At 56.2% G+C, this 24,508-nt stretch overlaps 1 protein-coding gene across 1 annotated transcript in view; it reads left to right on the forward strand.

Moving 5' to 3' along the window:
* DDX31 (DEAD-box helicase 31) overlaps nt 1-24,508 on the forward strand; it is a 55,080-nt gene that overhangs the window by 26,595 nt on the left and 3,977 nt on the right. Inside the window, exons 15-19 of the mRNA XM_084898651.1 lie at nt 4,477-4,527; nt 5,969-6,108; nt 9,508-9,589; nt 14,953-15,064; nt 20,268-20,433. Coding sequence (XP_084754777.1) covers nt 4,477-4,527; nt 5,969-6,108; nt 9,508-9,589; nt 14,953-15,064; nt 20,268-20,433 — 551 coding nt within the window. The remainder of the gene's footprint in view (nt 1-4,476; nt 4,528-5,968; nt 6,109-9,507; nt 9,590-14,952; nt 15,065-20,267; nt 20,434-24,508) is intronic.

A 24,508-nucleotide genomic window follows, 5' to 3' on the forward strand; every position in this document is an offset into this window, starting at 1 on the left:
TCCGACCAGCAGCCTCTCCTCTAGGAGCCCGTCCACAAGTCAGGTGCTAGTGTTCGCTCTAAAACCTTCACAGGCCCGGCTCTATCCTGAAGACAGTCCAAATAATCCATGTGATAAACGTGTCAGTTCTCATCACGTCCACTAGTACCTTCTGGGGCCGGACCCCTTCCCGTCTCCTCTGTCCCCACTTGCCTGCTTGTTCCTTACCCTCACGCAGGCCGGCCCTCTCTCACGACCTCCATGTGTCATTCTTGCTTTCCCTGGGACTGGCCCTGCCAGCAGAGCTCCCCTCCGCTGGGTCCGCACGGATTGTTCGGGACTAGCCACCTGTGCTGCTCTCCACCTTCGCTTATTTGCGTGAAGTCCGCTGTTACCTGCGGTTCTTAATTCCTTCCTCCCGGGGATTCCCGCGCCAGGGTACCCGGGGACAAAGGCATGCGCTCAGGGGCCATGAGCACGTCCGCAGCCCAACTGCGTGGAGGCGCTCGGTTTTCTGCGGGGCCTGGTCTTTAGGCGAAGTTTCTCTTTCCCCTGTATCTCATTGTGCTAATGGCGAGATCCTTGGGAGGCTGTTGGCTGTTTACTCGGTTACGCTAACTCATGTTGCCAGTTTTTTGGCGGCTCCAGCCAAGATCTCTCGCCTCTGACAGCTTCTGCGCGCTCTCCTTCCTCCTCTGTTTGCGCAGCCCAATCTGTCACCCGGACAACGGGGGCCTGTACCCCGCTGATGGCTCCCACACACGGCAGTAATGACTTTTGGCAGGCCGGGACGGCGCAGAGGCGCGCTCGCTTCGCCCCCTCCTCAGCGCGCCGGCGGCCCCTCTCCGTTAGTAAAAGCACTTTGTGAGGATCTTGGGTAAATAAATGAGTCATTTTAATCCAACTGACAGGCTGGCACCTGAGCAAGCTGCCTTCCATCTGTGCTCCTCCGTCTCGTGGAGGCGGCCGGTCGTCAAGCTGGGCGCTCCCGGCCTCACCGCCGAGTGTCTTTCAGAGCTGACTTTAGCGCTTCTTCTGCCCTAGTTAGGTTACGGAGTGCAGGGGCTGGCCTGAGTTCTGACGGGGCGGCTGAGGCTGAGGCTGAGGCTGAGGCTGAACCCTCCACAGATCAGCTTCCTGGTGCCCCGGTGCCCGCTGATGCCACTGCAGGAGCGGGGAGCAGGGTCCTGCCTGTGCCCCTGCCCCAGGGGGCGGGTGTGAGCGGGGAAGAGAGCAGGGAGGCTTTCACCTGCTGCCGGTCACCACCATCCCAGTCCTTCCTTCTTCAGGGAGTGAAATGGGATTGCTCCTCAGTGTTAGTGTGCCGGCCTCATTGATCTCCGGTCCCCTCTGGAGAGAGAGAGGGTGGGTCTTACAGCCATTCTTCGGCGTGTGAACTGAGGCTCGGGGCTCAGTTGACTCCCAGATCGAATGGCAGCTGAAGTCCGCCCTCAGCTCCTGGAGCAGGGAGAGGACATAGCCCCCTCTCTGAGGCTGCCAGGCCCAGGATGGAGAGACGTGCTTGAAGGCACAGCTGATTAAGGCTAAGGGGGGGTTGGCTGCTGGTGCGGTCCCCCCACCCCAACACAAGAAGTGGGATGCAGGGTGCACTGTGAGCTGGTGTCATGAGCCAGGCCACCAGGTGGGCAGAACCTTGACCGGCCGGATGAGAGGCTGCGGTCTGCAGTCACGCCTAACTCACCACTTCAGCGCATGTGCATTCCGTGACATGTGTGAATGTCAGACGCTGTGTTAGAGCTTCTGAGTTGAATGTACTAAACTTAACGAGCATTACATTTTCTGCAAAGCCCTCCTGTCTGTCCAGCTCCAGCAGCCCCTTTGCATGCACCCCCCGTGGAGCACGTCAGTAACAAGTCATTTCTTATGAGCTTAGCGCACTGGAGCCACCAGCTGCAGTCAGGGCAGAAGGCAGGTCCCAGGCCCGTTCAGGAGAGCGATGGCTTTCTCAGAGGCAGTGCTTGGACGGGCCTGTGGACGAGGGGAGCTGCCTGCAGCACCTTGTGGGCGCTCTGGACCCTTCATACATTAAACTCCTGCTCAACGCGTCGGAAAGGCAGCCTGGCGCCGCTGGGAGAGCGGTGAGGGCGGCCAGCCTGGCCCGCCCCGTGCCGGCCAGGTGGATGCGGCACAGTCTTCCTTGGTGCCAGGCAGCGATCGTTTTAACATGCTTCTTGCAGGAACTTCATAGGATTATCACTTTTCAAAAAGCCCCCTATCCATGTGACCCCTTAAGAGCGGAGAGAGGAGGCTGCTCCTGCAGAGGATGCCAGCTCTCAAATGGGAGGAAGGTGTGCAAGACAGGAAGTCACCTCGCAGCCATCGGGGTCACAGACAGACGGGCAGCACCCACAGAGGCCGAAGCCACTGGAGGAAGGGTTTGAGAAACGGTCTCCAAGTTCCGTTCTCCAGTCTCTCACTAACTACAGAAGCAGAGCTGGGGGTGCCCCTCAGGCGAGTGGACATGGCACCGCCATACGGGACGGACTGGGCTGCTGGTCTCCGATGCTGGACACCACCCCCATGGCCTGCAGTACAGCCGGAATAACGGGAACCGGGATTCTTGGGAAATGGTGTTCCTCCGCACTGAGGGTCCTGTGAGAAGGAGGCGCGTGCTGGCATCCCAGCGGACTCACTGGTTCAGAGAAGCGTGTGTGGGGAGGGAGAGGAGGCAGACGCCCGGACCATCCGCAGCGGCGCTTCCAGGTGAAGCAGGCAGGCGCTCGTGCTGCTCCGGCTTCTCCATAGGTTACATTCTTGTAAGTGACAACCTGGGGATATACCCATCCATTGTTAGGAGGAAAAGAGAACAAACAGAAAAACGCAAAGAGGAAAGGAGAAACCACCCAACCCCTCTGCCGCGAGAGAAGTCAGTTGGCAGTTGGGGTGCCCCTCCGGGTGCTGGTGCTCAGGTGCCTGCTGCGCCATCTGTCCGTTCTTCCACCCGAGTGATGCTTCGCTTGGGTTTGGGTTTGACCTATTTCTCCTTGGAGTTTTTGGTGGAGGAACCAGACCATTTGTCCCATCCGGATTTGCCCAGTCTGTCCTGGTGCTTACCTTGCCCCGCCCCCATAGTTCCTCTACAATAGCAGTTACGTCCAGGCCCCAATGAGGCCCAGGTCCTGGGTCTGCTTTGGAGAATAGGTGACCTGCACTTCCTGTGGCACGAGAGCTGGTCCTCTGACTTTCTAGCTTGCAGCCATATTTACACAGCCTCCGAGTCCCAGCTCCAAAGGCCACTCCTTCCCTCTCTCTTCCTCTCCCTTCCTCTCCAGGTAACTATTTTTTAAAACTTGTTGGGGTTCCCCTTTATTATTTCTTATAGAAATGTGGGCAGACATACTTTATTTTCCTCATTTCTTACACAAAAGGGTGTCACACTCAAAATACACCCCAGTGAGCCTCCCTGGGGACCGCCCTCTCAGGGCCGTCCGTAAGGCACAGCCCCATCGGGGTCACTGTCCCTGTAGGCGTTGGGGTTTTGCCGGACCTGCAGCACACGCTGCCAATCCCAGCAGCCTGTGCGTGAGAGTCCGTTTGTATTTTTGCCAGCATGTCCTCAGGATGGCTTTCAGACGTAAGATTGCTCTGGGTCAGGGCGAGTACACAGCAGTTTGGCTGGACGTTACCGAGTTCCCAGCACAGCACGGGCAGGGGTGGCGCCCTCTCTGAGGTCGGAGCAGGGAGTAACGTGGTCCTGGAACCCGTTGCTTTGAAGATGGATCAGGATAATGCAGGGGACGGGCCGCACGGGGTCTGCGTGTAGGAAGTGCCCAGGACGCATTGGCGGGCTCTTGCTGCGATGGCAGCGTGAAGAGTCCAGTGCAGGCTGGCTGCTGAGGGCCGGAGGAGCCGCAATGGCCAGAGTGGAGTCCGCCTTGCAGGTGGCAGCCAGCCGGAAAGAAAGACGGTCTCCATGGCCCGTTCTCATTGAGACGCCAGAGGCAGGCGCTGCCTGGGCCTTGCTGCTCGGGGGCTGTCGGCAAAGGCTCAGGAAATGCTTTGCGGCCGCCTCCACGAGGGGTGCTGGGTGACCTTCCAGAAGCCTGCCTCGGCACAGGTCCTTCGCTCTGCTCTGCTGGTGGGCAGGGATGGGCTGGTGACCCAGGAATCATTCCTCAGTGTTTCAGACAAAAGGTAAAAGTGGTAAGACACGCGGGAAGCTTTCAGAACCCTCCCAACGCACAACTGAGAACCACACGTGTAAGGCCCCGGGCTCCCTGTGGGGACGGTCTAGTAGGGAGTGGCTGTGGCCACTTCACCACGGATTTCAGCACTTACCCTGAGTCAGTACTGGGAACCACACATGGACTGGTGGTTTCCTGAGGCTGTGTGCAGACGTGTGTGTGTGTGTGTGTGTGTGTGTGTGTGCGCGCGCGCGCGCGCGCCCTCTTCCTCTGCATGAGGTTATCAACAGATCTGTGACCCCCACATGGTTCAGAAACTCAGTCCTAAGCCGTCTTCTTTTCTGTTTTGAAGGATATTGCAGCTCGAGGCTTAGATCTCCCTCAAGTCACATGGATCGTTCAGGTAATTTTTTAGTTGTTAAGGTGTGAGCTCGAGGCAGAAATATATGATCATGAGTAGATGCGCTGGCTTTAAGTAGAATAATTATTATTACCCTCCTGGGTGTTGCCCTGGTAACCAGGCAGCAACCGGCCTTATCTGCACAATTCTCCTGACATCTTCCTTGACTCGGCCCACCTGGCTGCCGCTGCAGCAAACAGCCCGCCTGCAATTGGGAGGGGCCCGCTGCTCCCAGCTCCAGGCCTAACGCATGTCACGCAAAGTTGCAGCAATTTGAAAATAACAGGCGTTACCCGGGCCCCTGGGAGGCCTCCTTGTGTCCAGGAGGAGATGGCTCAGCTGTCCTGAGAGCCGTGTCCTGTACATTGACCTGCAGGGGCAATTAAGTCCCTGACAGCCTCTTACACAGACGCAGCCTGACACTTTGCCAGAGGGCATGGGCATCAGCGCTAGGGCCTGGTGGTTTAGTTGCTTTTTCTTTTCGTTAGTGTGCAGAGTGGTGTTTTCAGGCCCTCTGAGTGCGGCCAGGGGACACATGCCCTGTTTACGTGAGTCATGGTTTATTCACCTCCCGGTGCAGCCACCCGTCTGTCACCGGCCGGGAATCTCTGCTCCCCGCAGGCGATCACTGTGACAAGAGGGGCCAAGTCCTTCTTCCTGCTGGCCTCAGAGCACGTTAAGGACGAGGAGGCAAGGGTGGCTGGGATGTGTGCAAGGCCAGACACAGGGTCGGCATTTAGAGCCCTCTGTTGTGAATATTGACTAGTCTGACATGCCCTCTGACCTTTGATTCATGTAGCAGCAGAGGGCAAAAAGGAGAAAGAATATAGGGTCAATTTTGATGATGGTGAAGTTCTTGCCAAAGACGACATACGATGCTGTGCGGAATACATCCCGCTGAGTTCTAGGGCCCTTTTCCCTGAGGCAGGAGCACTGCCCGTGGGGCAGGAGCAAGTTCCTGTGGGCCCAGCCCAGAGCTGACCTCCGGTCAAGGTCATCGGCCCCTTGCTCTTTGCCTGTCAGGCTCCTCTGCGGCCTCCCCTCCACTGCTGTCTGCCAGGGAGCAGGCCAAGGTCATGTGGTCGTCTGCAGAGGTTTGCCCACCTGCCCACGCTTTCACCTTGCACAGTTCCCTCCGTGAAAAGATGCAAATAGGAAGCTGCAGAGACCTGTGGAGAAGTAAAATTAGAAGGGAGATACTGGGACGAGGAGACATCTCGTTTATCTGAAACTTGGCCGCTGTTCACGCTGGCCTGTCAGCCTTGTTATTTCCAATGAAGCAGGAGTTTCAGGGTTGAGTGACTTCTCCTTGTGTTGTGTTAGGGTAACCATAGCACCAGGATTTAATTCCTGGGATACCTGGAGGCAGGTGAGGGGTATTGCACTTCCAATTAATGGCAGTCCCTTGATCTGTGAATGCCTTCATTTCTGTTGCCCTTTTTAGTACAACGCTCCGTCTTCAGCCTCCGAGTACATCCACCGCATCGGGAGAACCGCCCGCATTGGCTGCCGCGGGAGCAGCCTGCTCTTCTTGGCTCCTTCGGAGGCAGAATATGTCAGCTCGCTGGCTTCTCACAAAATCAAGTGAGTCAGAAACCCGCGCGGCTCCGGCTGATCTCACCTAATTAACTTTCTGTCGCTTCTTATAGCGGCTGGGCCTTGTAAGCTGACGAAGAGCCATTAACCCTTGTGATCCCTAAATGAGTCCCAGAATAGCCAGTGGCAACAGCTAAAACCCTTCATGCCATCAGCACATGACAACTCCCATTGCGTCGTGAGACTAAGTCATAGGGACGATCTGTCGCCTCCGTGTTCCTTGCAAGGAGGCCCGTGCTTCGTTCTCTGACAGCCGGCTTCTTGTAGACCGTTCTGTTCACAGTTTTTATTTCTTGCAATTAATGTTTTGTACCTTTAAAGGCGGTTTATCTTTGTTTTATTTTATTTAATTTTTAATCTTACCTGAAGATATTTTTCCCATTGCTTCTCAGAGAGAGTGGAAGGGGGAGAGAGAAACATCCATGTCAGAGGCACATCAATTGATTGCTCCTGCTCACGCCCTGACCGGGGAAGGGAGCAAACCCCATACTCTTTACCCATCACACGGTTCCCCTGCCCTCAGGGAACAAACCTGGAGGAAGTGCTTGTGGCCACTGGAGCGTGTGCACACGCACAGGCAGCTCTGGCCCGTCTCGTCAGGCCTGGTCAGGTGGCAATGGACTCAGTGGCGTGGGAGCTGCGCCAGGGGCTGGTCAGGTTCACGTGGGCTCATTTACTGTCTCCTCCTGACGCAGTTTTCCATGGAATGGTGTGTCCATTTGTGTCGGGAAGGCCTGCTTACTTTATCTTACTTAGGAGAGAAAGCTCATGCTGGCCACTCACTCGTCACCCAGAGCTTCCTCTGGGCCTTGGAGAGGATGCTCAGAAGGATGAGGATGGGATACCGAGAGAGAAGGGACTGTAGTCTGTGGAAGGAGAATACCAGCTGGTGAAGAACATTCATTTGGGGGAAAGGCCTGTAGGTCCAAGCTCACGGGCTTCTGCCCTGAAAAATCACCATGGAAGTGCCTGTGCCCAAACCCTGACTGCGGCCAGTGTGAGCCGCTCAGTGACGCTCAGACCCGGGTCACAGTGCGCAGCCAGGCGCCAGCGTCCCGGGTCCACGTGAGGAGGGTGTGATGTATGTTGGACATCTACTATAGGCTTTCCTCAGACTTAAAACAAAAAAATGAAATCTCATAAAAAATTAATGGCAGAGTGCACTGTGAAAAGAAGCAGATGCAAACATTTTTGGAATCCAAAAGATACTCCTAAATATTTATTATTTGTTTTTAGAATCTTTATGATTGATTTTTAGAGAGAGGAAGAGAGAGAGAAACAACGATTTGTTGTTCTATTTGTGCATTCATTGGGTGCTTCTTGTATGTGCCCCAACCAGGGATCAATCCTGAAACCTTGACATTTAGGGATGACACTCTTAACCAGCTGAGCTACCTGACCAGGGTAGAACTCCTAAATATTTTTTTTTAATTTAAAGGAGGAGGATATGTGTGTGTGTTTTTATGCTCAAGCACTGGAGAGCCAGGCAGCGGGCTGCCGGGCTGCTGGAATGGCTGATGAATTGCAGGGAAGAATCGGGAGGGTAGCAAGGCCCTCGCACACCTTGCTGCCTGCTTCACACTCCAGTTCCCTGTGGCAGATGGGGCGGGAGACAGGTGCCCTGCCCGTGCCGCCTCTTTCTAAACGCTGTGGACGTGGTTTCTAGTCCTCTGACTTCTTTGTGCTTGCCAACTCCTTCACTTGCCCCACTTTAATGAAAGGAGAAGTTTCTAAGGAAAGTCGTCATTGGTTTATTAAAATGTAAGTGCTTCATCAAAACGCATGTTTCTTAGATCAGGCATAAGACAGTTCCCTGAATTTATTTATCTCCCTCTTCTTGAGTAAGGTGGGTGTTCAGATCTGTTGATAGAGCCATCAGTAAGCAGAGCAGATGCGCTTTGTTCTCAGAAGCAAAGGTTTCTGAGATGGGAGGAGGGCCCTGCACGCGGTAAGCTGCCCCAGCGCACGCTCAGCTCCTGTTCCCGGAGGTCAGCGGTCCAGCTTGTCCCGCGGACCCACGCACACTGGAGCAGCGGCCCTGGCGGGCATGCCTGCGCTGCCGGGCGCTGGGAGAGCCGGCCGCTGTGGCACGTGCAGTTCTCTGTACCCCTGACTGATAGCATTACTCCTTTCTTCTGCCTGTTCAAGGTTTGACCCCAAGTTCTCATGCCGCTCTTACTTTTGTATTCCTCCTCTATTTGTCCGCCAGCAAGAAAGGGATGAATAGAGCAAGGCAGACAGTCAAAGGAAGGATGGGATTGGGCTGTGTTTCACCCTCCTTCAGACAGCAGGCACAAATATGGGCGAATTCAAAGCTGTAACGGTCCTCTCTCCTATGAAAAATAGATTTCCTGCCCTCCGTAAGTGCCCGCCCTCCCGCTCCCTCGCTGCTGCACAAGCTCTCCGGATCCGTGGCCCGGAGCTGCAGCAGCGGGGCTGCGGGCTGGGAGCACGCGGGAAGCGGTGACACATTTCAGGCGAACAGCTGTCAGCGCCGTGACATTTTCATTCATGGCTCCGGCAGAGCAACCTTTAGGGGAAAGGGGGAGCAGCCTGGTCCCACAGAAGCGCTTGCTGTTCGTGTTTTAATCTGCCGCTACATTTTTTAACAAACAACAACGTGTGAGAAAAGCACTTATTTTTTTATGATCTGTTTCCTGCCCCAAAACTTGCTTCCTTTTCCCTTCTCCCCGGGAAGTGCCGTCAGCCGCTCCCGGTTCCTTGGTCTCTGGTGCGTGCCGCACGTCCCACGCTGGGCGCGGTGGCCTCCTCCGCAGGCAGGTTGGATGGCTGGCTGGGCCTCGTGGCTCTGGCTGAGACTGTGCCCACATTCTGTTCTCAGCCGTCGGCACATGGTTCTGCCTCCACAGAGAGCTTGCTCCTCACTTGGTGTTAGGAGACCATCGGAGACCTTCGGTGGGTTGGAAGAGAGCAGACGCAGGTGGCTCACCCCCCGTTACGGATCGTGAGCTCGCCCGCCGTTTCATTAAATTCTAAAACACAGGACTCTCTGTGTTTGGTAAGAGCGTCGTCCTGTTATGCCAAGGTTGTGGGTTGGATCCCTGGTCAGGGCACATACAAGAAGCAACCAGTAAATGCATAAATAAGAGAAATAACAAATGGATGTTTCTCTCTTTCTCCCTCTCTAAAATCAGGATGAAGCGAGGGAGGGAGGGAAATTCTAAATGCAGCCCACTGAAAATTCCCCCGGGAGGGAGGGACTTACTGGGACCAGTCCCCCGTCCCTTCCTCCCAGGCCCCGGGGGTGAGGCCAGGCCCTCCCTGTGGCGCTCCTACGGCACGTCTGCCAGGAGAAAGGCCAGTCCTGGCGTCGGGCCGGGGAGTTGGGAAGAAGGAGTGTTTATTTTCTCTGCTCTCCTCTCTCAGCACTTCGGAGATGAAGATGGAGGATATTCTGGCTGTCCTGACAAGGGATGATTCTTTCCAAGCCAGACGCGGTGGTGGCCAGGTGAGTTTGACTGCTTGTTTGCTGCTGACAGATGTGACTCACTCTCCACTGGGGCGGCGGGGATTCTGGACGGATTGTTGTGTGCCCTCAAGCAAAGTGCATGTGTGAGGACCAGCAGGTTCCGATGAGGCCCAATCTGACTGAGCCTTCTCTCCACTGCTCCTGGGTGTTGGGTGGCCTCATCCAGTGGCTGGGCCAGCGTCCTCTGGACGTCCACCTGGCAGACAGGCTTCCTGCCCAGGCCACCCTTCGGCCTTACCGCCCAGCCCGGCGGGTCCTGTCCCATTGTCACCAGTGACAACTGACAAGGTCGTCCACCCAAGACTGCAGGTCTCTTCTCAGACACACTGAGTTCATCATTTGCTTAATGTGTGCATACACAGAGGAAGAAGAGAGTTGAGGTCGTTAAGAAGAAAACGTTCATTCCGCGTGCAGTCCCGTACAGGGTCCTGCGCTGTCTCCCCGCCAGGCAGGCCTGCCCGCCAGTCCTGCCCCCTCAGCAGCACACGTGTGTGAGTGTGCGAGGGAGTGGGTGGCGTTGCCGTCAGTAACTCTGTCTGATACACTAATCATTTGGATATTTCACATTTGTTTTCTGGTGCCTGAGGATAGACTGGGAAATCAGAGCCAAATAGACCAAGCTTAAAGAGGTTTTATCTGTCAGTGTGGTGCTAATTTGGATCGATATTCTCCCCGAGCTGGGGACTGGGTTTGACTGGCCCTGACGGGAGTTCTCTTGGTCGGAGAATACAGAGGGAAAGGAGAGGAAAACCACAGCGCCTGTCACCTGTGAGCTCGGGACTTGGGACTCCACTGGGCTGTGCACAGGCTCGGTCTCCTCTAGCCTCCCGCCTGCAGAGGAGGAAGCCCAGGCTCGGAGGTGAAGGGATGTTGACAAGGGCACACTAGTCGTCGGTCCTCCTGGGATGCGAGAGCAAGCAGTCTGATTTCACAGCACACACCTTACACACCAGCATCCCTGGAGCAGCTAACCCGGGAAAATGGGCTGCTGCCATTTTCATACAGCTCATGGTAACCGTTTTTATAGACCGAAACTGGTCGGTAAATGGTCCACAACAAAGCTCCCTGTGTGTAAGAAAACTGGTTAAAGACTCAGCTGATCAATAAGCTGTGTTCGGCGATGTTTGGTGGCCTGAGGACCACCCTTCCTAAGATGTACCATCAGGACAGCTGGCCAGTGACCCAGGACACGCCTGGTCTTGACACGCCTCTGCTCTTCTAGTTCAGGTTTTTATTTTTTATTTTTTTTCTTGGTGTCTGTAACCATATTTATCCCTGAGGCCCAGCAGAGGGGATCAGGGCCCATGAGTCACAGTGTTTCTATGGCAGCCGTTTGGGCCAGTGTCTGCCATGGATGGGGCGGCACCGGATTTGACATGGCTGCAGGTAGTTGGGGTTTTAATGTCCCCACAACTTGCCTGGTGGCCCCAGAGAGCTCTGCGGGATGTGCAGGGCCCCGGGCGAGTGCTGGAGGGGGCCGTGGGGCAGAGTGGTTCAGAGCATGGTCTCAGGTCACTCCTGGTTCCCCTTCCCAGAGGTGTGGCTGGCCACTGCTGGCTTCTAGTCCTCAGCTTCTCCGTAGTAAACGTAACGGTGGTTTCTTCTCAGGAGGACGCTGGAGGATGGAGTAAGAAATAGCCCAGACCCCAGCACAGCTGCCGTAGGGCATTGGCTATTTTTGCTGTGGTTCTTACCAATCATTGCCATATTGTCACATCGCTTCATAGCAGATGTGGCACCAGAGCCCGCTCAGTGACACCAAGCCTTCTGCATGGCACCAGCAGCTGCGGCCCCTCTGCTCCGCAGGACACGGGGCCCAGTTTTCCTCCAGCCTGGCCTTGGCCCGAGGCCAGCCTGAAGCCTTGCTGAGCCCAGAGGGCCAGACCCAGGGTCGCACACTTGGGTGTGTCTCCGTGCTTTACAGCTGGTGGCTCTGCCCTGGGGGCCCGTTAGCCTCTCCCAGCCTTGGGTTTTCCATCTGTACAACGGGGGGAAGCAGAGTGCCCATCTCGCAGGGTGGTCAGGAGGTTTAAATGAGTCGAGGCATAGAGCACCCTGCACACACTGCACCCCAGTCTCCTGCCCTGATATTTTTAAAGTTTGTGGTCTTTGTTTTTAAAAAGAAAATGCTAAGCATTCATGGACCCAAAACACCCAGTTAACTTAGAAAACTCCTCCGGGGTTCTAGGTTTCCTGTTGATGACAATCTGACTTGTTTGACCCATTTTAACTTGAATGCAGAGGACAGGGAACAAATGGGCTAAATTGACAATGTTACTCATGATCACGTGGACACACAGCCTAAGAGCTGTGAACAGCAAGAGGAGGGTAGTGGAGGCTGGGTCCGGCTTTGGTTCTAGCTGCCGTAGGAAGTGCAGTGCGTCTTGTTGGCTGTGTGCACTGGGGCAGCACGTGGCCGGTGCTGGCAGGTAGGAATGGGCCCAGGGGACGGACCTCCCCACGCGGAGCCGGGCGGCTCACTGCCCTGCCCTCCACTCACCTGGTTGAAGCCTGTTGTAAGTGTCCCCTTTGGCACATACGCTTCTGGGCTCCTGTATACAGAAAGCGAACCAGGGAAGCATCTGTAAAATGTATATTTCATATTTAGGCACATAAAATATACATAGCTGCGCCTGGGCGTATGAGTTCACCACCTACAAAGAGAATACATTTGATCTCCTCACTTTTCCGGGAAGCCCTCAGAGGTTTCTAGGGAATAAAACTCAGCTTGGCAATAAAGTGATTAAAACAAAATCCTTCCATTTAGTTTTAAAACGCTTTAGAAGTTAGCAAGATCAAGACACATGCTTGCCCCCGAAAAACCCGCTCCCCACTTCCGCTCCCACCTAGCACTCTACACCAACAATTGGGCGCCGCAATCTCCAGCTCATCTCCTGGTTCTGGTGGGCGTGGGGTCATCTCCACACACACGTTTCTCCTGTGAGGGTTTTGTCCTGTGAAATACGCCGTAAACTCATCCTGACAAACACTGTCACTGCCTCGCAAGACATTGGAATTAAAACAAGATCACCAGCCCTTGCATCGTGCCCTTTGATCGTCTGTCCGCCCCAGATCGTAGGGTCTCCAGACGGGGACCGAGTGCGTGCGGCTGTTGGGAATGTGTCTTGCCAGACGGCCTGGGTCCACTCGGTGCCGGCTGGCTTCATTAGCCAGCGCTGAATCCGTGCCTTCGGGGTGCCAGTGCGTCCTGTGGGGCCCCCGTGCCCCCGGGGCCTGACCCACCCTCATTAGGGGAGCAGCTTACTTGTCTGGGCTGAGCCGCCTGCGTCACTCTGCCCCTCCGTCTTCGGTTTAAATTTAGACTGTCCTCCCCACAAGACAGCCAGAAGTGCCTCGCTCACTCTCAGGAGGGGCAATTTTAAGATGGAGTGTTTCTGGGAGCGGGTGGGGGTAGGAATGCATGCTTTTCCTGAAGTATAGTATGTTTTCTGCCAATAACTTTTCTCATTTTGACTAAAACTGACCTCATCATTTCAGACGTGTGAACCCAGTTTTAACGCCTCTCTACATATTCCACTCGTATACACACTCACATTTTTATATGTGTGTATATGTAATTTTTTTTTTTTTTGGTTGGGGAAAAAAAGATGCCTCATTTTGAAACCTAAAGGGGGGAATAAGAAAAGCCCTTTGTAATATATTGCCATATTATCACTAAATCCCCTGACAGTTGTGTCACAGAAGCAAGTCACCTGTCACTTAAGCTTGAGGTCTCTTTAATTTTCTCCTGGAATTCGCACCAGGCTGTCTTTAATTTGAGGCCTTTATTGGAATTCTGAACCCTCTCTGCCTCCCTGGCTCTCAGATCTATTCTGAGAGCTGTTACAGAATGTATACAATAACCAACAGAGGGATTCGGAGGCTGAGTCTGTTTATTTAACACTCTGGAGGGATTTTTGTGCTTATTCGGTCCTGGCTGCCCGGCTTTCAATATCGCTTTGACAGCCATTCTGCCCTTCTCATTAATTTTAAACAGTTAAAACACAGGAAAAAGAGGGAAAAGTTTTCATTATTAAAGTGCTTTACTTTTTAATAACAGAGGATTCTGTCCGCCAGGGGAAGGGCACCCTCGCTAATTTCGCGTCCGTGTCTTTAAGAAGCGCGGGGAAGGTGACAGTCGCGCTGCGGAGGCGGCTTAACGAAAGGAGGGCAGCACAGAAAGTTTGCATTTCACATCAGTTAAGCGGGAGAAGAAATCCTTGTTAATGACAACAGCAAATGTCCACTTTCGTAACACGGCTTCCGAGTGACTTTTCTCCTGACATTTGAGTGGAGGATACCCTTAGGGGCCTGTGCTGTGAAATCAGCCCGCCTGTCATCAGCCAAACAGGAGCAGGGATGATGTGATTAAACTAAAAACATTTTCAGGGTGTTCAGGCTCTTAACACAAAGGTGAGTGTCGATGGGGAAGAAGGGGGCTTTTCTTCTCTCCTTTGTTCTCCTGGCGGCTCTCAGAGCCAAGGCTCAGGCGTCTGGGGCAGGCCGGCAGCCGGCCAGGCGCGCTGTCCTCTGCGGTCAGGACTGGGCTGGGCCGCCTGGTTCTCCCCGTTCCCTCCTCTCCGGGGGGCGCAGCAGAGGCTGGAAGCCCGTTCACAGTCACCGTGTCAGCCGCATGGGCTGCGCAGCATGCTCTTTTGCATCTCAGTTTCTCCTTCAAGCGTGTGTGTTTGTTTTAAGATGTGTAAGGAACAAAACACTCATGGCGGGGGGGGGGGGGGGGGCTATAAGGAATGGAAATCTTCGCGGTGGTTAAAGGATGAAACCATTTTATTAACCCGTCCCCTCTGCAGGGTCTTTCGGTGCACATAGATGCGATTTCTTATAGGGATAGCCGGGAGGGAGTGGGGGGGGGGGGTGCTGAGAGAAGGAGCTGCACAGCCTGGGGGTGAGGACGTGCTCTCTGGGACTCGGGGGAGCTCACCCAGAGGAGCAGCGGGAGGGCGGGGAGATCTGGGCCTCATTAGGAGGTAAAGAGTCTGTTTGAGAACAACGTGGCTTCTTTGGTGTTTTAATGCTGGAATTGGACCTGGAAAATTCCAGAGTGTCTCCAGTGGACTTCCAATCTGAGCATGCGTGCTAAGAGGCTGGGAAGAAAAGTTAGTAAATAAGTGAATAAACACAGACCGCATCTGCCCCGTCACAGCCATCCTTGCCTTTGCCCAACGTGAACATCTTCATGGCCCCTTTCCCTGGTAATATTGAGAGGATTACCCTGCCGGCCCCGAGGTGGTTACTGTGATTCACTGTTATTAAATCTATTTTAAACTGCTTCATTATGCCTGCTCTGACTGTCTCTCCTCTAATCCTCCCATCACCTCCAGCAACCCCAGGCTGCTGGCTCCCAGGAAACCCAAGAGCGAGCCACGGTCTTGCAGACGTTGTTCGAGGATTACGTGCACTCCTGCGAGGGAACGGTCGCCTGGGCCAAGAGAGGTCAGTCCGGCTCCCGGTGCGTGTGGGTGGCCAGCCCGGCGGGGGCACGTGCGCACCTCCGCCCGCACGCCCCACAGACGGGTCGAGAGACCGAGCTGGCATCTCTGCTCACCGGCAAAAGCCTTCAATCTCCCTAATGCTGCGGGGCTGGGAGGCAGGCACGGAGGGCTTTAACGTGATATTAAATGTTAATTTCATCCTTCCTCGCGGTTTGCACAAATGAGGCTTTATCTCAGCTTACATCACGACCAGAGCTCTGACCCGACAGCGTGGGGCTTAGCGATCCATTTTTCTCCTTTGAAAACCGGATAGGGGAGAGATGACCTGTCAGTAGAAATACCTGTAGAGATGGAAATTAAAGGTGAAGGACAGGCTGGCGATATTCGACCTGAGCAGTGCCTGTTTAAAAGGACAAAGAAAAATGAGAAAGCACCACTTCGTAGGGCATTTACAAAAGAGTTGGGCATTAATCTAATATTCAGACCCTTTATAGGGTAAGTTGTCTCCTGGGACCCCCGAGCATGAGGTGTGGGCTCAGCAGTTCACGTGAGTGCGGAGCGGAGTGGAGGGCTGGCGGCTTCTGTGGTGGAGCGGAGTGGGACCTGGCTACTGAGGCTTCCTCCTGTGGGAGGGCCACAGTTCTGGGTGGTTACCTGCTGGCTTCCTGTCTGTTTTGTTCCTCTTTACACGAGGATACTTTAGGGGGGAGAGAGAGAGAGAGGTGAGAGAGACATATCTATTGGTTGCCTCTTGAATGAACCCCAACCTGAGGCCTGGGATCAAACCTGTAACCCAGATACGTGCCCTTGATCAGGAATTGAACCTGAGACCTTTCGGTGCTGGGGCCAACACTAACCACTGAGCAACTGTTTTGAGAAAAATGCCTGACTGGTTTACCAGTACGGGAGGTCCTCAGATAGCATCGTTCTGTTAAAAGGCTGATGAGATGCTGCAGGAACTCCATCTTGTTTAAGTCAGTAAGGCTGTGGTGAAGCCACTTTTGTTATATTTCGTTTTGCTTAAAGCCGCAGAGCCTATCCACGACATTAAATGAAGACTTACTGTGTACGAACCCCATGGCATCCTTTCTTTTCTTCTTCTTAGGAGTTGGAAAAAATTTTTTTAAATCATTTAACAAATATGCATTGAGCTGGGCACTGTTCTAGGTGCTTGGGATACGCCGGATCAAACCAGACAAAATCCTTACCTCTCTGACATTCCAGCGGGAGGGCGACACGTTAAGTAAATTACACACAATCAGCCTATGAGAAGGCGATCTGAACTGTGTGGAGCATGGAGCAGAGGAGGGCTGTGGAGGGGTGGCAGGCAGAGCGCATTGTAAGTGGGGTCAGAGTGAGCGTTGTTAAGGTGACGGCAAGAACTCCGAGGTCAGGCCCCTGGCGGGATTCCAGCCCGTGGGACTCAGGAAGCAGCCAGCGTGTGGGGCTGGGGCAGAGGCAGATCACAGCAAGCGTCTGGGGCACCTGCCTCCAATGGGGCTGTCAGAGGGCTCGGGCCAGCGCTGTGTGTGGCCTGACAGGGGCTTCAAAAGAATGGATTTGGGGGCAAGGGGGGAGCTGGGGGATGGGCCACAGGCTGACCATGGCCATCAGGAAGTAGCTGGTAAACATGGGCCGGTCAGCCGGATCACCTAGTGCCTGTCGTGTATTTAGCTCTGAGAGCAGGCCAACTGCACAGGTGAAGGTGAAGTCCCAGTGTTCGCCCCATAACCGCTGGTACCCAATCAGCATGCTTCCTTCCAGCCGGGTCTGGATACAATCCAGCCTGAATACAATCCCGGCATTTCCCTGACTGAATCCAACAGCTCCTAAGGGGTTTCCGAAGGGCCTACCTTAGAGCTCCGCAGAGTTGGGCTGTTGCAGTGCCTTAGGCACTCAGCTTGCGGTGCTGCACATGCCGAGGCTCTGCTGCGGATGGCAGGGTTAACGCACGCCGCGGTGAAAGAGGTCAGCAGGCCACAGGTATGGGCGGCGTTCTGGCGAGACCAGACCTGCTTGAAGGTGTCTGGGTCATAGGAGTGAACGTCACAGGAACTGATCCTTAGGGAATGTGGTTCTGTGCCTTCTCATCATTACCACTGACCTTGTTAACACCAAGAAGCAGAGGCACTTGTCTTCCTTTGCGGGGGGGGGGGGGGGGGGGGGGGGGGGGGGCTAGGAAGTAGCTGTATCTTTGTTCTCACCGGCTAATTGGTTTCCACACCAGATTCCTGTGGCCAGTCAGTCAACCCTTCAGGCCTCCAGCTCTACTGTCACTGAGGCCCGGCTCGGAGGGTTGGGGGGTCTGCAGGTAATCGCGCTGCAGACATGTTGAATTTACAACTTGGGCCAGCTACCACACCCCTAAGTGATGCTCTTTTGCATTTCAGTCTTTGCATATGCAAAACCCCACTCCTGACTCGCCTCCCTTTATGCCTTTTCAGAGCCCACCTCATGAATAATTAACAAAGCAGCTGGGTTTCGCCTTTGTGGCAGAAAACTAGTTGGAAACTGGGCCAAGAACGCATTTGTTTTCCTTTCGAATTTTCTGACCCAGTCCCTGTTCATAGCCAGCGTTAATTGTTGTCAGTTTCCAGAAGCATAACCCCCTTTCCCCTCATTTCTTGCATCTTTTTAACTAGAGATTCAAGTGGCAAAAATAGTGGTAACGAAGGTTTGAGCTCCAGACCCTTTCCCTGCAAATTCCCACTTCTGCAGTTTGCTCCCCTTCCCCAACTCCCACCCCCACCTTCGGGCCTCCCCCGAGAGCAGGGGTGCTGTGCGCAGGAGCTGTGTTTGGCTTGGGAGGGACCTCTCAGAGTCAGGACAGCCGAGGCCCCGGGCCGGTCAGCCGCTCCTCGCAGAGGTCAGAGGAGGACACAGAGCCGCTGTGTCCCCCTCCCCGCCCCTTCCTCTGGGTGGTGGCCGCAGTGACGTCAGGGCGGGAGGTGTGGATGCCGGACTCTGGACAGACAGGTGCTCCTCTGGGGCCAGATTGCACTTGGCTCCCTGCTGCCTCCTTGACCCGAAGCATCTATAAGGCCATCTTTCCTGATCAGATGCCAGGAATAAATGCCATTCTCTGAGAAAGGCAAGATGTCCACGCAGCGTACTTCAATCTAGATTTCCCTTCGTTCATCAGCCGTGTGGCTCTGAGCCGGGACTCCTGACTGGAGTGCCCCAGCCTGGCCCAGCTTCCTCCCTCGTCCCGAGTAAACGTCCGCTTTCATTCCTTCTCTGCTCGCCCTTGTCCTGCCCCACAGCCCGCTCACTCTGCGGTCTGGACAGGGCCCCTCGGAGGTCCTGCCGAAGCTGCCTGCCCCTGAACTGCCTGCTTCGGTGTGAGGACGCCAGCCGTCCCCTCCCCGGTGAGAGGGGGCCTTGGGGACAGGAGGTTCAGAAAGAATGCTGCCTGGCCAGTGGTCCTGGGAGAAAGCACTCCCGCCACCTCTGGGCAAACTCAGTTCCATGTAAGGCTGTGGCCCCCCACGCCCCGGGGGGCGAGGAGGAATGGGGAGCAGGCAGAGGGGGCTGGTCTGCCCCAGCGGAGGACAGGGCCGAAGGAGAGGCTGAACCAGCGTTGGTTATAGACTTGAACAGCGCGCTTCATTGGCTTGGCTTCCATCTGGTTTCTTAGACAGTAAGCGGTGGGGATGGGGCAGGGGGAGAAGAGGCCTGGGCTCCCGGGCCGGGCGGCATGTGCGCTCTCTGAGGGTGGGCTCTGTGCTCTGTGTCCGGGGCCTGCCATCAGCCTCCAAGCAGCGGGAGCCATCGGCAGCGTTCGAGTGTTCTTTGAGAAAAGCAGCAGTCCCCAGATATGAAAAAGGGGAGTAAGCACAGACTTAGAGAGGGTGCAGAGGAGTTGCCTTGGTTATTATTTCTCATCGATTGGGAAAAGGAGTTCACTTTGCTCAGTAAATAGAGCTTTGATGGATTCCCAGGACCTTCCCGGAGCTGATCTGCTAAAATGACACTTTTTATTACTGTTCATAAACGCCAGTCTCCGGGTGCTGCTGGGATATTACGGTTAAGCTGCGGGCAAACTTGCCAGTCCAGTGGCTCGGCAAGCCGGCAAGGGAGGCTGCTGTTCAGTGCCCGCCTCCCCAGGCATGCCCGCTGGGCTCTGGTGGCAGGAGACTGGCTGGGAGGTGCAGTGAGCAGCAATGGCCCAGACGCTTTGAGAGCAGCCCCGCCTGCCCTGCCCTGCTCTGCTGTGCCCATGAGAACGGCACACACTCCATTGTCACTGCTCCTGCAGACACTCCAGGGGAAGCCTTTCCCCAAAGGGGTGTGAGTGGACGTGGCCAGAGCGGCACCCTCCTGGGACTGGGTCACCAGTGGGGCTAGATCGGGACCACTGCCTGCACTGTAAGACTGAACGTGCATGATAGGGTGTCGGGTGATGGCCATTAAGCTGTTAGCAGTCCCCAGGCTGAGCTGTTTATGGCCTGTTTTAGAAATGTAATCCTTTTCTTTCTCCTTTAAAACTTGTGCTTCACACCCTGGCAGGGTGGCTCAGTTGGTTGGCGTGCCATCTGTACAGCAAAGGTGGCGGTTCGATTCCCAGTCAGGGCACATGTCCAGGGTGCGGGCTCGATCCTCAGTTGGGGTGCATGCGGAAGGTGGCCAATCGATGTTTCTTTCTCACTTCAGTGTTTATCTCCCCTTCCTCTTTCTAAAAAAAAAAAAAGGAACGAAAACCAATGAAAATTGTTTCATTTCCTTTTGGGCATTCTTTGAATGCGCAGTGTCAGTCAGTCCTGGATACTTGAGAATGAATTTGGTTTTAAACTCCCGTGAGTGCTGGATGAAGTGGTACCAGTGACTCCTCTGGATTGGGGAGCTGGAGGCGGGGCTTGTGGTGGAGGCAGCACTTAACCAGAGTTTACACACTCTGTGTGCCAGGTGCTGTGCTGGGCCGGGCCTGATGAGGAAGCGGGCCCTGCCCTCTGGAGTTACTGCGTGCTCAGTCAAGTCTGAAGTGATGTTGGGTTTATCCAGGTGATAATCGGACCTGTAGGTGGTAGTTGGGGGTTTTGTTTGTTCCTGAGGGATTGAACAGCACGCAAGTTTAGGTTGAGGTTGCGGTGTATATAGTACTGCTGACTGGCCTGGCGAGGGGCCCGCCCAGGGCAGCCTCTGGCTGGAGTGCGTGCAGCACTCGGGACCCACCTGACAGCCTCCCTCCCTTCCTTTTCTCGCAGCCCTGCAGTCCTTCATCCGGGCCTACGCCACCTACCCCCGCTCGCTGAAGCACATCTTCCACATCCGATTGCTCCACCTGGGCCATTTGGCTAAGAGCTTCGGGCTGAGAGACGCCCCCCAAAACCTTGATGGCCCACCTGAGAAGAAGAAAGCGAACATGAAAAGGTAAGATGTGCAGATTTGCCCCAAGTCTGACGGGTATGGAGAGCCGCAGCAGGCCTTCTGTGTAACCTGCACTCTGATTTCCATGGTAAGTGACCACCAGTATCTGTCCTCTCAATATAGGTAAGTGCTTGGAGCGAGAGGATTCAATACCTAATTGTGACATTTTTAAGGCACTGGCAGAAGTTCAGTGGCGTCTTCAGCCGGGTCCTGATTGGCGGGAGCAGCAAGACAAATGTGTTGCTATCCTCACTGCCGTGGAGTGCCTGGGGGCTTCCCACTGTGGGAGCTCCTCCCGGGACAGCCTCTGGGGCTGGTGCGCAGACTCCTGGTGGTTCCCGGAGGCTGGGCTGGTGGCACACCTGGCCGGTGAGCGGTGAGCGAGGCAGGCAGCTCTCCCCCTCGCAGGGCCCGGCCGCCGTCCTTGGTGCCGAAGGGCAGCCGCAGTGCTGAGCGCTCCGAGGGGAGCACAGGGACGCCCTCCCTCGGAAGCTCGCTCAGGACCCTCCTGGTCCGGGGAGAGGAGAGTCGGGGAGGAGCATTGCCCTGTAGGGGCTCCGGGCTCTGAGCCCATCTTCACACATCAGGAGGCCCCTCAGCAAAGCCCATGGGTAACTTCCTTCCCCAGACAGCGTTCCCCAGCTGGCCCAGCCCAGGCCGGACCGCGGTGTGGGGTGCCATGGCCGAGGCGAGCGCAGGGTTTGGGGTGGTTGGCGTTCTTGCTCCCGCAGCCTGTGGGTGGGACACAGTGCACAGATGTGTGGGCACAAGAACCTTTGAGTGCTCGGGACAGGCAGTTTGCATTGTGTAGCCTTATATTTGCACATTAACCGCAAATGCCCAGACCCACGTGCCCTCTGTCTAGCGGCAAGCCTGCAAGCCGCGCGCTCCGGGACAGTGCCATCGCGAGGCATTAGCCTTGGTGGCATTAGCCTTTTCAGGGCCAGTTTCTCTGGCGTGAAATGGCAGGGAAGGGCCACTAGCGGGCATGACGTCGGTCTTGGAGTCACGGGGTGTGGGCCACAGGTCCAGCCCCGTCTGGTGTGCGCTTGTGAGCTCTGGGCCCTATTTTGCCTCCATTTCCTCAGTGACAGGGGAAAAAGAAGTCTCCATCTCTAGCTACTTTACAAGATTGTCTTCAGACCCAGAATGAGGAATTACGTGTGAATGTCCTTTGGGACCATAAAGGGCCAGACACAGGCCATAAAGGGCCAGAGCTGGAAGCCAGAGGGCTAAGACTCTGGAACCTCTGGTTGATCTGAGCAGGGGCTTGGCATCCACAAGGCTCTGAGTAACGGGTAAGGTTCTGCCTACTTCAGCTCCAGCGTTGGTGTTGGTAAGAAGCTGCTGCTTCCTTCATTACCAGCTCCCACTCGTGCAGGACAGTGTCTGAGGCGGGCGCTCCTCCCCGCGCTGCAGCTCTGGGCGCCCGCGTACCAGCTGTGCGGGCCGGGGCTCGGGGCACCAGAGGCTGCCCACCTTTGGGTTCGGGTAGCGTGTATCTGGGCATGTTAATTCCGGTAACAAGCATGTGACAAAGCCTGAGGCCTGCCCTGCGGGAGTGGCCTGGCCATCGGACACCATCAGAAGGTGGGGGGACCTGCCAGGTGAGACTGGTCAGAAGCACATTCTGGGAATGGCTCCCCCTGACCTCAGTGGAGCCCAGGACCCCATTGTCACAGGTGCCGCCGCCTCTGGAGTGTCATTGGCAAGTGTTACCCAGGCAGCCGCTCTTCAGACTGGCATGTCCTCGGCTCCCACCCAGGTCCTGGTTGGCAGGGCGGAGGCCGGAGGCCGTGGGAGGGGCTTAGAGCCAGCATTGTCCTTGAGAGGCCACTGGGGAGAGCGCGCTGCCTGCTCTGCCGACCCTCCTGGCAGATGGCACCGGGCGGCGGTGCCCTGCGCGGATTTCACAGGCTTTCTTCAGGGAAGAATGGGGTGATTAGCCGGCACAGAGCGTGTACGATGGCACGGGCAGCCTTTGATGTCTGGCTGGCGCGGCAGGGAGCGCGGTGAGCGACAGCAGTGTGTCACGGGATTACGGCGCCGTGACAATGCGGCTCTCTGTTCTTGCCATGTCACCACCGGCACAGCGGCTTCTCGTGGCCGTGCCCTTCTCTGGAAGGCATTTCTCTCCGCTCCTTACATCCGCCCACCCTGCCTCTCCTGCCAGTGCAGACGGCGCTCGGACACGGCGGGTCCCTTCTTTCCCGGGAGCTCCTGTCACTCCCGGGGGAGGGCCCGCTCTGCCGCTGATCTGCCTGGGACGGATAATTGCGGACGGTGAGCAGCGCAGAAACCTGACAGGCGTTCCGCGCTCTGTCGGGGACAAGCAAGTGCCGGGGCTGCTCTCTGAGGACGGAACCTACACAGTGCAGGGAACGGCTGTGGCCATGGCTTCTGAGCTGCGGCGTCTCCGTGAACCCGTCTGTCCCAGAGAGCGGTCCTCCATTCTGTGTGGGCGGTGAGGTGTTCGCCACACTGTCCTCGGTCCGCTCCCTGTGTGACTGCCCGGAGCGAGTGCATGTCCTCCGGACCTCTGTCTGCCAGCGGGCCTGGGCTGTAGGCAGGTCCTCTCCTGCTCCCCAGCCCAGGTCTCTGCAGCAGGCAGGGGGATTCAAGGGGGGTTATGGGGCATTTCCATGCAGTGACAGGGCAGTCTTACCTCGTCTCTGTGCTTGCCTTGACCACTTCTCAGGAAGAGAAAATCAGGGGTTCACATCCCCAAATGAAGTCTTAATCACCAGGTGTCTGCTTTCCCTCCTCAGTCCTGAGGGGGGGCACAAAACCTCTTCTGACACCTACACACCCGCCAAAACAGCCCCGCCCCACAAACCTACAGGCACACGGGCTGGCACTGTGCTGACACACTGACTGGGCGCCTCCCCACACCCCCCCCCCCCCCCACAACATGCGGTGCAGACACAGCCTTTCCCTCCAGGAGGCAGTTCGGGGTTTGAAGCCATGTGGGTTCAGCAGAGCCTGAGAAGCGGAGCTACGTTCCTTCCAGAGTTGGTGTCTGCCCAGGAGACGCTGAGAGCCAGCTCCATCTCTCTGAGGGGCAGGGCGGACCGTGGGGCAGGGCGTCCCTGTCTGTGTAACCGTCACACACGAGCAGAACGTGTTCAGGCTCAGGGAGCCGGCCCAGGTCCTCATCTGTCCGATGCTCCGGAGGAGAGAGAAGCGGGTGGGCCCTGAGGCCGGGTGTGGTGGCGACCTGCCAGGTGTCTGCTGCCCCCTCCCCACCAATCTTGCGCGAGCTGGTGCGATCATGACAGATACGAGAGCACCATTTCTCCCAGGTGGCTGAGTTCCTAGCCACTAAGTGGCCTTCCCCTCTGGTGCCTTGTCTTCTCACAGTCCCAGAGCCACGTTCTCCACCCACACCTTGGGCCTCCTTGAATCATTCTCTTCCCAGCCCATCTTCATGGCTCTCAGTGTCTCCTGGACTTCTAGAACAGCAGTCACTGTCCACTTGGGTTGTAGACAAGAACACGGCCTGGCCTCTAGGGGCAGCACAGGAGACAGGAGCCCACGCTGATCCTGTCTTTGGGACGTTTGTGCTCAGGAGCGGCGTCCAGACGGGACAGGGACAGGAGTGCTGAGGGAGGTGGCTGGCTCCCTGGTGGCGAGCGCCCGGCACAGAGTGGTCTGGGCCGCATCGTCCTTGCTGATGCTGCGTTCACAGGCTGGTCCACGCAGTGCCGTGGGCGCAGGCCGCAGTGGGCCTCGCTCCTTCCCCTGGCGCCCGTGCACCCGCTTTCCTTCCCTCCACGCCAGGGACGGCTGGGGGCCCCGCCGCCGGCTCTGGTGTCACTACACTGAGCCCGAGCTGTCCATGTGGCCTTCTGTTCCACCGCCTTCTCTCTGACCCTGCAACTGCCTGCTCTCCGCCGCCTGGGACAAGCACCCCGGCTTCCCCACCGGCTACCGAGGCGATTAGCGGCTCTCAGGGTGCCGGCGCCTCCTCACACCTGGGTCACTGCAGACAGCGGGAGCCTCGGAGCACCGGCCTGGAGCTGGGCCGGCCCGGACAGGCCAGCGTGCGTCAGGGCAGCGCCCAGCGCTCCGATGGCTG

The sequence above is a fragment of the Pipistrellus hanaki genome (assembly GCF_964339955.1).
Source record: "Pipistrellus hanaki genome assembly, chromosome: 11".
Classification (NCBI taxonomy): Eukaryota; Metazoa; Chordata; class Mammalia; order Chiroptera; family Vespertilionidae; genus Pipistrellus; species Pipistrellus hanaki.